Below are 12,048 nucleotides of genomic sequence, written 5' to 3' on the forward strand. Positions count from 1 at the left end.
TCTGTTTCTTGCCTGAAATTAGCTGGGATAAGCTCCAGCAGACCCCTGTGACCCTGCAAAGGATACAGTGGGTATAGAAAATGGATAGATGGAAAATAGTCAATATGTGAGGAAAATAGTCTTTAAAAAACAGGTAAGACGCAAAGAATATGAATACAGTTTGAATAAACCACCATGGAAAATTTCCAAAACTTAAATTATTTGTGTGTGTGTGTATATATATATATATATATATATATATATATATATATATATATATATATATATATATATATATATATATATATATTATGATTTTATGCTCTACATCAGCATTTTAAAAGTATTAGCCTACAGTTTGTTTATTTTCTTTGCACCTAACTCTTATAAAACAATTAAATGTAAAACTATGCATGTATGTTGCCCCCTCAGACACTGGACAATTTAGACACTTGATTTTTTTTACTGTTTATTGACATGTAGCAAATACTTGGATACTGGAATATTTTTCCTCATATCCCAAACATTAGATTCAGAGTTGTTTGTTAAATACAAAGCTTTAACAAAAAACTACAAACTACAAAACTTCACTGTCGTTACAATAAACCATAGCCTCCTCTACAAAGTTAACTGTTTTAACACATTTAAATCAGAGTCCATTATGTTTGAGTAGAAATAATATTTAAATGTAATCACCTGTGTTGAAACACACTGAATGATTTTCATAATCTCAATCTTTCATTTAGTTTAACAACGATATAAAAATACTTTGCAGCTCTGTTTATAAAAAGTAAATTCACCATTTAAAAGTTAAGTAAAACGTCTCCACAGAGCAGCAGTCCAGGCCCTTGTTCCTCAAGTGCTGGTTTAGTCTGGTGGGTTTGCTGCTGGTGCTGGTTTGGAAAACTGCTCCTCTTCGCGCACAGCCAGTCTGCTGACAAGTTTCTGCAGCGTGGACAAGAAACCAGACTTCTTCGATGGAGAGCTGAAACAGAAACAGAGGAGGGTGTTTATATGGGACAAAATACACTATACTTACATTATAGAATTATAGAATTAAAGCGTGAGAACTCCTGACAGCACACGGTGCACTTCAGCGGGTCTTTTGGACACATGATGAATTCAGGCTGCACGAGAAAGAAACATAAGGTAAACAAACGTATTAAATATTCACAATACTTCTTAAAGTGAAGATCAGTCTTTCTTAGGTTTAAATACTCTGGAATAAATCACCTCAATGCACATTAGAATTATAAAAGCGCAATAGCCTACCTACTTTTTTGAGGCTGTGGTATCACTTCACTCCCTTGGTGTCTGCTGGATTTGTCTGCTTCTTTGCCGGGCTCTTAAGACACGTTCAGAGGCAGTCACGTGACTCCAGGGTGAATTTCCAAGGAAGCGCTCTTTCAAGTAAACAAGCATTCTGTGGAATTGTATGCGCTATTCATACAGGTGCAGTCTAATGAAACCATGGTGCAATCAAATCCTTTGTCTTGCTCTAAAAAATAACCCCCCCCCCAAAAAAAGTGTAGGTGAATACATTTCCTGATGAGTGATATGTATGACTAAAGAGCCCAAGATGAAATGATAAGAGATGGAAGAGTTTCAAAGAAGCGTTTGAAACAGCACAACCTTCTGTCACTGTGGGGGAACTTAGGTCTTAGTGACGTCATTTCCACAGTATTTCAGTATAACAGACTCTCCTTGCAGAAAAATTTCACTGGCTTAATTGAAAGTTTCCAATTATAAGACCTGAAATTTAAAAATTCCAAACAGACATTTACGTGAGTTTCTAAACACTAGACACAACAGTTCATACATGGCATGTTCTCAGCAGTTGTGACTGAGGTGGCAGGTGGACTACAGTCAGAAACATTGTTTTTAGGTACAGGAGGACGTTGCTGCACTTTTGGTAGTGACCACTTTATAAATGTTCATTCTGGACAAGTTACAACTTGCCCTTTCTTAGCAGAAGTACAATAGAAAAGATAAAGCTGTTTAAACCTTATTTTGGGGCAAATTCACTAAAATTCAAAAGCCTTTTTTTTTTAATCTGGTTTGACTAACAATTATATGGCTTTTTTGTGTGTTTTTCCACCTCGCTATGCTCCGCAAAACGTACTTGACTGTGTAGGCAAATGCTGCAAAGCCTACAATGACGAACAGGTTGGCTAAAGCACCACCTAGAAGTCCATGGTTGCGATTGGCCTGCTGCAGGCCAGGAGCAGGGTTGGCCCCCCCAACTGGGGCTGGTCCTCCATTAAGTGCTGGCATGCCATAATGGGCGTGCTGAGGGTCACCGTCAGGTACCACATCAGGTAGGGGGAGGGGCTGAGAGCGGGCACTTAACTCTTGCTGGGCCTTCTGTTTTTGTTTTATCTCCTGGTTGACAAAGAAAGAAATGGGAAAATATTAGAACAAAAAGGTCACAAGAAGGTTTTGGGAGTAAAAAAAAAAAGAAAAAAAGACCAAGTTTGTGATTGACTTATACATACACTGACAACATCGGGAAACAGCTCACAGAACACTTTGTCTTTGAGGTTGAAGGCCAGACTTTGGGCTGAGAGCTGTCTTTTCTAGAAAAAAATGATAAAAAAGGTACAATGAATATGAGTCATCATAGGTTCTTCATGATTCTGTGCTGCATTTATTTATTTTATTTTTTTTAAACATACTGTGTAGTCTGAAGTCTCAATACTTCCGAGGGTTGGTCCTTTCTCCACCATGAAGCTGAGCAAACCCGTTCGGATCGTGGACACAGACCAAGCCTGTCACGATAGGTTTGTTGAGCATAACCAAAAGCGCTGCTGAGCAAGATCAAAAAAGGCAGACCAAAAACCAGAACTTAAACAGGATCAACACCACAAAAACTTGACATGCCACATGGAGGAAGGAAACAGTACGGACCAGCAAGGAGCAGGGGAAAGACAAGACTAGATATACACAGGGGATAACGAGACACAGGTGCAGACAATCAGGGCAGAATCGAAACAAGAGGGACAGAACAGAAACTCAAACTGGGGGAAATGTCAAACCCTGACAAAGCCGGGTTCCATGTACAGATGGTCCTAAATTAACATGGCCGTTTCACTCGCGGGATACCAGATTCACGCATTCGTGTGAACTGCACTTCAGTCTTAGCCACAAGGTGGAAGCAGAAACTACGACTTGACATGAGATCTGCGGGGCCTGCTGGGGGGTCGGGGCCGTCAGACGGCTGAGTCGGGAGGAGGAAATCAGAGAAAGACTCGCAGCTTCTTGTTCATTTTATTCAACAGGCAATGGCAGTGTAAAAGTCTGTTTGGTGATCCAACTCTGAGGTGCAGATGTTCATAAACATCGTGGCTGAGGACTCCTCGTTGCATTTTGTAATAAACGTCCAAAATGTAATAACTTTTTCATTTCATTTTGTAATAAAGCCGCATTTTGTAATAAACTGCCCTATTTTGTAATAGATTTTGCCACATTATGCAATAAGTTATTGCATTTTGAGAAGATTATTATAAAATGCACTTGCAACTTTTTTTTATTTTCTACGAAATGTAATAACATGGTGCATTATGTAATAATACCTAATATTGTTATTTGTTTAACAATGAATTCATACAAGAGTTACTTTTGTTGTTTTTTATGCAATTTCCCTTACAGCTATGTAGCCCAATAAATCTACGTATAACACTCCAAATATGACTTTAGTTTCCTATTTGAAGTTTGGAATTATATAGGCCAATAACAAACAAATAAACTATGCTTTAGAATTGTTATTACATAATGCACCATGTTATTACATTTTAGAGAATAAAAAAGTTGCAAGTGCATTTTGTAATAATCTCAAAATGTAATAACTTATTACATAATGCGGCAAAATGTATTACAAAATGCGTTGGGGTAGTTTATTACAAAATGTGGCAGTTTATTAAAAAAATGCGGCTTTATTACAAAATGAAATGACAGTTTCAAGTTATTGAATTTTTTTTATTACATTTTGGACGTTTATTTCAAAATGCACCGTTATTACAAAATGCGGCTCAATAGGGCTGCTGCGCGAGGGACAAACCCGAGCATTTATCCAATGACGTTTGTGTTTTTAAACATACTGTGTATTCTGAAGTAATGAATAATTAATATGCGAGATAATTATCAAAGCAAGTGGGTTATAGTATCAGCACACGTCCAAACGGTTCATGCGGGGTGCATCACACAAAACTGTCCGTGCAGCAACTCTCCTGCAATGTAAAACAATAGTTCGTAGTGAACATATATATAAACAATAACTTATTGTTACATCTCCTTTCCGATCAGTTACGATAAACAAAATTCTAATTGAAAATAATCTCTGAAATAATAAACAAAGCAGCAATAATAACCAAATATTCTTCATCATGGGAGACTTTGTCTTCTACTGTAAACAAAAGGTATTATAATTCCTTTTTAGGCTAGTCTGAGTTTATACAGCTCACCATATAGTATTTCACAAACATGGCTACGTAAATATTTCACGTACATCAACATTTCAGAAAACCCTGGTCCCAATCAGAACATTTCAGTCCCAGAAAAGTATTATTAATCTCCTCTTTTTTTTTCTTCTCTCAAATGGCCATTGGTGCTTTAGTCTCTCAATAATAATAATAATAAATAACTTTATTTATCTGTTAGGAACTTCATTTGTGTAAAAGCATCAGCATCAGTGCGTGTACAATTAACATATGCAACAGGACAATACAGAAACAAACCAAACAATCAATATAAAGCAACATCCATTGGGCAATCACAAGTACTGCTGGACTTAGATGCTGTAAGTTACTCCAACTCACCGTCGGAATTTAACATATTCCTGCACAAAGCCATGAGCGCCGCCGCCGCCGCCTGAGGTAACCTCATTTATGTGGATGACATCTTAATGTCATCCACACAGAGTCACACCTTTGACGACCATTTAGTTGAGATCCGGCATGTGCTCGGCCAGCTGTCAGCGGCTGGAGCCAAGCTTGCGTTGTCCAAAGGCCAATGGTGTCACTCGAAGGTCGACGTGGGTCTCACGGTGGGTCCAGATGGCATCGAGCCTCAAGGAAATAGGGTGAGAGCCATCCAGGACATCAAGGCTCCAACCAACCTGTCGGAACTAGGGGTCTGCAACTACTCTCGACAGTTTGTTGAGTTACGCAGAAATAGCAAAACCGCTAACCGAACTGCTCCGCAAAGACGTGACATTTAAGTGGGAAAAGCCGCAGGATGAGGCCTTTTGCCTGATAAAGCAGAAACTGTGTGTAGCACCTTGCCTTACCTAGCTGGGCACGGGAATTGGGACCCCCTGGGTTTTCCAACCTGAATGGTTGCCGACGCCGCAGGCCCGGGTTGTAAATGCCTTAACTCGGCGCCATGCCAGAGAGGTAGCAGAAAATACCTGCACCGCCGAACAGAGTCTGCACTTGGGGCGTGAGTTCGGTGACTCGGACCTGGTAGCCGTGCAGGAACAGGACCCCGATGTCAGTCTTATCCGGCGCCTGGTCGCAGACCCGCTTACGGTGGAGGCCGCACAGTCCATCCCCAGCGAGTCCAAACAGCTTAGGACACTCCGGCGCATGCTTCCCGCCCTGCAACTGGAAAAAGGGCTGTTATGGCCCTTTTCCACTAGTACCACCTCAGCTCGCTTCTACCCGCCATGCCCCCGTCTTGTGCTTTTCCACTACTGGCCAAGCCGCGGCTCCAGCTGATTTTGAAGGTGACCGAAGGTGAAGCCCTCTAAGTGTAACCTGTTTGCAACACAAATTCAATATCTGGGCCATGTAATCTCAGCAGAGGGGGTTGGGGTGGACCCTGCTAAGGTGCAGTGCATTCGGGAGTGGCCAGTTCCTAAGACTCAGACAGAAGTAAAAAGTTTTGTGGGGTTAGCATCATTTTATAGGTGTTTTGTGGAAGGTTTTGCTGAAATTGCACGGCCCTTACACCAACTCACTGAGAAAGGGAGGCGTTTCAAATGGCCAGAGCCTTGTCAGCAGGCCTTTGAACACCTTAAGACAAGGTTGATGACGGCTCCAGTCTTAGCGTACCCTGACCCTCACAGGCCCTTTATTTTGGACACAGACGTTAGTGATGTGAGAGTTGGGGCCGTGCTGTCACAAAAGGAAAATGGGGCTGAGCGTGTTATTGCAGTCTGGGATTGACCAAACAGGAACGGAAGTATGCCACCACCAAAAAGAAGCTGTTGAGCATGGTTACCTTTACCAAATACTTTAGGCATTATCTGTTGGGAAGGGAGTTTGTTTTTTGCGGAAAGATCATAACTCTTTGCGTTGGCTTCATAATTTTCAGGAGCTTGAGGGTCAGCTGGCTCGTTGGGTCGAGCAGCTGGCTAACTTTCAATATAAAATCATACATCGCCCCGGTAAATTACATGCCAGTGCAGATGCCCTTTCTAGACTTCCAACCTTTGTAGCCAAGCCTTTGGGGGGGGGATCCCTTACTGAGGACTCTAGTCAGGAGTCAAGCCCAGGCCCAATCATAAGTGCTGTGCAGGAAACTGTGCCTACGCCTAAGGCAAGTCAAGGGGATGAGAGTGATGCTTTGACACGGGCTCAAAGGGATGATGAGGAAATCTGGCAGTTTATTCAGCTTAAAAAGTCAGGGGGCCAGGTAGAGCCCCCTAGGGATCAAGTGTTGCAAAAATATGCTGCTGTCTGGACTCAGCTTCAGGTGCAAGGGGAAAGGCTGGTACGGGTCCCACCAACCAATTCAGATGCCGTATCTCAGGTTCAGGTAGTGCTCCCGAGAGCCATGGTTGCTGATGTGTTAGCTCAGTTGCATAACTAAACCACAGGGGGGCACTTAGGAGTACAAAAACTGCAGGGTAAAGTTAAAGACCGTTTTTACTGGCCAGGGTGGTTCAGGGACGTCTGTCAATGGTGTAGGGACTGTCTAGACTGTGCCTCACGTAAGACACAGGGTCGGGCCCCATGTACGCCTCTTCAACCTTCAGTCACTTCAAGACTGCATGAACATGTGGCTCTTGAAATTTTGGGTCCACTGCCAGAAACAGGTGACAAGAATAAGTATATCTTGGTGGTGGGCGATTATTTCTCCAAGTGGGTAGAGGCGTACCCTCTCCCTAACCAGGAAGCCCACACTATTGCCCGGGTGTTGGTTGAGGAGTGGGTTTGTCGGTATGGGGCCCCTTGCAGTATTCATACAGACCAGGGACACAACTTTGATTCAATCCTGTTTAGGGAAGTGTGCCGGTTGTTGAACATCAGTAAAACCAGAACCTCCGCTTATCATCCTCAATCTGATGGACTCATTGAAAGGTTCAACCGCACCTTACTGTCTATGCTAACCATGTTTGTAAAAGATAATCAGACAAACTGGGATGTACTTTTGCCATATGTCATGTTGGCCTATTGTAGCAGCATTCAGGCGACTACAGGATTTAGTCCCTACAAGATGCTGTTTGGCCGGGAAGTGGTTTTGCCTATTGACATTATGCTCAGCCTAGATGGTAGGGAGAGTTTTTCTTCTGCCAGCAAGTATGTGACAAGGTTAGCAGACACACTGGCTACAGTAGTAGAGGCAGTCAAAAACCATGAAGTTAATGTCTCAGGTCAACAGAAGGCAGCTTTTGATTTTCAAGCACATTTCCAGTATTATTCAGAGGGGGAGTTGGTTTGGATGCGTAATAAAGCCAGGAAACGTGGGGTGTTCCCTAAAGCCTGAATTATTGTTCTGCCTTAAATCGACGCTGTGCCTACGCCGTGCATACGCCGTGCCTACGCCGTCACCGTGACGCCGTCGTGAACCCTTCGGACTTCTCCGTCACTCCATTTCGCGGCGGCGCCGCGATCTTTTCCTGAATGGTTTATCCGACTTTTCCGGTCAGTGAATCAAAGAGATAAGGACAACTATTGTGCAAAAAAACAAAAACAAAGAAAATCACACATACACGAAGAAAAGAGCGCTGAAAGTTCACGACTGCTTCAAACTGGAAATGCGTTGCTACCAATTGAACCAATCACAGCCCTCTCGGTCTGCGTTTGGTCTGCATCGCGACGCATAGTTACAATTTTTGGGAGGTACCCGTCAGTGACGGCGTCAGTGACGGCGTCAGTGACGGCGTCAGTGACGGCGTCAGTGACGGCGTCAGGACGGCGTCAGTGACGGCGTCAGTGACGGCGTCAGTGACGGCGTGTGGTACGCGTCGACGTGTACCCTACGGCGTAGGCACGGCATCGTTTTGGCGCAGAACCATAACTCAGCCTTTAGTTGCAGAGACAGTTTAAAGTACCTTACAGAGTCTTAGAAAGGGTGACAGAAGCGTTATATCGGGTTGTGCTGGTTGACGGAGGGCCAGAGATTGTGGTGCATTTCAACAGACTCAAACCTTTTCTCTGTTCTGTACCAGAAACAGCAGCAGCTCGGGAGGGAGAGACCCCGACAACGGCCCTCTAATGCCCGACGTCCCTCCGACCTCCCCTCTGGCTCAAGCTTGGTCCACCAGCGACGTGCACAACCTGGTTGGATGGAACCAGGAAGAAGAGGGAGGGAATTGTCAGCTCACGGGCCATTACGAAGGTCAAGCCATCCCCCAGCTGCACGACGTTGGAGATGACGGAGGCGACTGCGAGGGCGCCATCAGGGGGCAGCGCAGCTCCCCAGCCCAATCCCCAGCCTCAGCCCCAGCCCTCCCCAGGCTCTGGGACTGATGCCACAGCCCATCTGCAGAGTCAGGGAGGCTTGTCATTGAACCCCTGAGATCAGAGGCCAGCTGGTGGAGCGCCACCTCAGGGGCCACGCCCGGTGCGCCAACGGAGAGGGTGTGTGTGTGTGTGTGTGTGTGTGTGTGTGTGTGTGTGTGTGTGTGTGTGTGTGTGTGTGGCCGGCCATGGAGACCCATTAGCCTCACCTGAGATGTGCTGTTGCTGCCGAGCCGTAAGGAGCAGCAGTTGTGTCTGGGGAGCGGAGCTTGTCGCAGGTCGGGGTAATTTGCCCAAAACAAGCCTAGTTATTTTGCACTCACGGGAGGGGGGTTGTTCGGGGCAGATCGTGGCTGTTTAGGGCCACCGGCGTCGAAGATAGTTAGACTGGCTGTTGCAGTATAGGAGAGCTGTTCCTGTGTTAGGGCTGTTGTTAGGGTTAGGGACCTGTAGGAGTGCCTCTATCCGCTTCCCAGCATTGTGTGTGAGTCAACTGGGGAGTTAAGTAGTTGTTTTAAACAAACTTGTAGGTGTTCTGTGTAGTCCCGTTATTGTTTTTGTGCATTTTTGTTAAGTTGGTGTTACATTTTAATAGTTTTTAAACATCAACAGTAGATCTATATTTGTGGGAGCTCTGGGAGGAAATAATAGCTGATAGGTATGGGAAGTTAATACACATCCGTCTAACTGGGTTGATCCAGCGGTCCCCTAATGGTGTGAAATCAGGCATGCCTTTTTAGGATGAAATCCTGTGTGCCTTTTATTGTAGTGTGTCGAGTGTTTGCTCCTATGCCCTTTTGAGTGACACTGGTGTGTTTATCTGCATATGAAATGTCGGAGTGTGCTTATGATGGTGTGTAGTGGTTCTGTGTGCAGTGACCCAGGGGTAGCTGGTTACCTGGGGGGGGGGGGGGGATTTGTTTAAGGGGGGTCCGTTCTAGTTCGGCCAGTCCTCTCCTCGGCCCACCATAAAACTGCTGTTGTCTTATGAACTGTTTTTCTGAAATAGTCTATATTTCTTCTATAACTTAGTTAAGGGTGTGTGTGTTCTCAGGTATCTGACACTGGACCATACCGGTTAATAAAAGGTGGTGGCAGCAGCCTTTTCAGCCTGCTCAGTGTAAATAAAAGGTTTATTACAATACTATCAACTGTATCGAAACTTTTTTCTCTCGCAGAAAGTAATCAAACTGGAAATGATTGACAAACAGTAGCACGTTTCTCTGGTAGTAAATACAATGTTTACTTGAAAGAGCGCTTCCTTGGAAACTCACCCTGGAGTTACGTGACTGTGACTGCCTCTGAAGGTGTTTTTAAGGGCTCGACAGAAGCAGAAAGACAACATTCAGTCCAGCAGAGACCAAGGGAGTGAAGTGATACCACAGCCTCAAAAAAGTAGGTATTGAGGTGATTTATTCCAGAGCATTTAAAACTAAGAAAGACTGATCTTCACTTTAAGAAGTATTTTTGTGAATATTTAATACGTTTGTTTACCTTATGTTTCTTTCTCGTGCAGCCTGAATTCATCATGTGTCCTGAAGACTCACTGGAGTGCATCGTGTGCTGTCACGAGTTCTCACGCTGCGACCGGGTCCCACGGATCCTCCACTGCGACCACACTTTCTGCGCTCCTTGCATCCAGAAAATGAGCAAGCTGGAGGGAATCGACACCACCGTGTCGTGCCCTCTGTGCCGCCGGATCACGTTGATCAAACCCAACATGGCCTTGGCAGGAGTCCTGTGGGTCAACACGGAGATCTGGGACCAGATCCCGGTGAAGCACAACGAGAGGAAGGAGGACTCCGGGGAAGGTTGGACAGACGCAATACTGTAAGTATATTATATTCAAAACTTTTTGTTCTCTTCACATTTTTAATTTAAATTTCTCCTATAATGTAAGTATACTGTAGTGTATTTTGTCCCATATCATAACACCATCCTCCTGTTTCTGTTTCAGCTCTCCATGGAAGAAGTCTGGTTTCGTGTCCACGCTGCAGAAACTTGTCGGCTGCGTGGCTGTGCGTGAATAAAGCTGGTGACAGTCGGAGGAGCGGGTTTACGAACCAGCACAAGACTAAATCTGGAGGAACGAGCGCCTGGACTGCTGCTCTGTGGAGACTTTTTTTGAAGTTAAACCCATTTGTGAACTTGGCCGAAGCTGCTGGAGGCGCAGGTCTTACTTAACTTAAACTGTGAATTTACTTTTTATAAACAGAGCTGCAAAATAATTTTGTATCGTTGTTAAACTAAATGAAAGATTGAGATTATGACAATCATTCAGTGTGTTTTAACACAGGTGATTACATTTAAATATTATTTTATATTATATATTATAAAATATATTTTTTTCTACTCTGTATCATAAACATAATGGACTCTGATCTAAATGTGTTAAAACAGTTAACTTTGTAGAGGAGGCTATGGTTTATTGTAACGACTGTGAAGTATTTTTTGTTTTTTTGTTAAAGATTTGTATTTAACAAACAACTCTGAATCTAATGTTTGGAATATGAGGAATAATAATCCAGTATTTGCTACATGTAAATAAACAGTAAAAAAAAAAAATCAAGTGTCTCAATTGTCCAGTGTCTGAGGGGGCAACATCCATGAATAGTTTTACATTTAATTGTTTTATAAGACTTAAGTGCAAAGAAAATAAACAAACTGTAATACTTTTAAAACGCTTATGTACAGCATAAAAACCTTAAATCTGTTGCAGATGAGTTTGCCTTATGTATAAAGCACACTAACTATACACACATATATATATATATACAAATAATTTAAGTTATGGAAATTTACCATATGGGTTTATTCAAACTGTGTTCATATTCTTTGTGTCTTATGTCTGTTTTTTAAAGACTATTTTCCTCACATATTGAATATTTTCCATCCATCCATTTTCTATACCCGCTTTATCCTGTGCAGGGTCACAGGGGTCTGCAGAGGTTCACCCTGGACAGGTCGCCAGTCCATCGCAGGGCCACATATACAGATAAATAACCAGGCACACTCACACCTACGGGCAATTCATCAGTTAACCTACTATGCATGTTTTTGAACCGTGGGAGGAAGCTGGAGCACCTGGAGGGAACCCGCGCAAGCACGGGGAGAAAATGTAAACTCCACACAGAAAGACCCCCGCCAGGTCCAGGGGTCCAACCAGGAACCTTCCTGCTGTGAGGCAACAGTGCTAACCACTAAGCCACCGTGCACGTGTGCATTTAATACTGACAAATGTTCATTCATTTAACTTTTTTTTTTTTTTTTTTTAAACACTCTTAACCAACCCTATGATACCAAATGCATAATTTTTGATACAGGAATTTCTGAGACCCCTGCACCAACCCCATAATAAAGTAAATACATCTACTTTTGGTTAGGT

The 12,048-nt window shown here is 43.4% G+C and overlaps 2 protein-coding genes across 3 annotated transcripts; one reads left to right on the top strand and one right to left on the bottom strand.

Annotated features, from left to right (window-relative positions):
* Positions 1-1,706: 1,706 nt before the first annotated feature.
* LOC133449479 (ubiquitin-conjugating enzyme E2 J2-like) lies at positions 1,707-2,774 on the bottom strand. Its single transcript, XM_061728632.1, has 3 exons — positions 2,655-2,774; positions 2,475-2,555; positions 1,707-2,361 (listed from the first exon to the last, which is right to left on the bottom strand). Exons 1-3 carry the CDS (start codon positions 2,703-2,705, stop codon positions 2,011-2,013), a joined length of 483 nt encoding a protein of 160 aa, XP_061584616.1. The 5' UTR covers positions 2,706-2,774; the 3' UTR covers positions 1,707-2,010.
* A 7,241-nt stretch (positions 2,775-10,015) lies between these two features.
* Positions 10,016-10,879, top strand: LOC133449480 (RING finger protein 208-like). Of its 2 annotated transcripts, none has more exons than XM_061728633.1 (3): positions 10,016-10,058; positions 10,180-10,493; positions 10,621-10,879. In XM_061728633.1, the coding sequence occupies exons 2-3, from the start codon at positions 10,192-10,194 to the stop codon at positions 10,691-10,693; spliced, it is 375 nt and encodes a 124-aa protein (XP_061584617.1). In that variant the 5' UTR covers positions 10,016-10,058; positions 10,180-10,191; the 3' UTR covers positions 10,694-10,879. The 2 variants fall into 2 exon arrangements, with proteins under 2 accessions (XP_061584617.1, XP_061584618.1); XM_061728634.1 differs by having other exon boundaries at positions 10,019-10,070.
* Positions 10,880-12,048: the final 1,169 nt, after the last annotated feature.

This window comes from Cololabis saira, chromosome 8 (genome assembly GCF_033807715.1).
Source record: "Cololabis saira isolate AMF1-May2022 chromosome 8, fColSai1.1, whole genome shotgun sequence".
Classification (NCBI taxonomy): domain Eukaryota; kingdom Metazoa; phylum Chordata; class Actinopteri; order Beloniformes; family Belonidae; genus Cololabis; species Cololabis saira.

Coding starts and splice junctions, on each gene's coding strand:
- LOC133449479 (XM_061728632.1), bottom strand. CDS start 2,705: ATGGTGGAGAAAGGACCAACCCTCGGAAGTATTGAGACTTCAGACTAC. Junction 2,556..2,654: donor TTGAGACTTCAGACTACACA/GTATGTTTAAAA, acceptor ATTTTTTTCTAG/AAAAGACAGCTCTCAGCCCA. Junction 2,362..2,474: donor TGTTTCCCGATGTTGTCAGT/GTATGTATAAGT, acceptor TTTGTCAACCAG/GAGATAAAACAAAAACAGAA.
- LOC133449480 (XM_061728633.1), top strand. CDS start 10,192: ATGTGTCCTGAAGACTCACTGGAGTGCATCGTGTGCTGTCACGAGTTC. Junction 10,494..10,620: donor GGTTGGACAGACGCAATACT/GTAAGTATATTA, acceptor TTTCTGTTTCAG/CTCTCCATGGAAGAAGTCTG.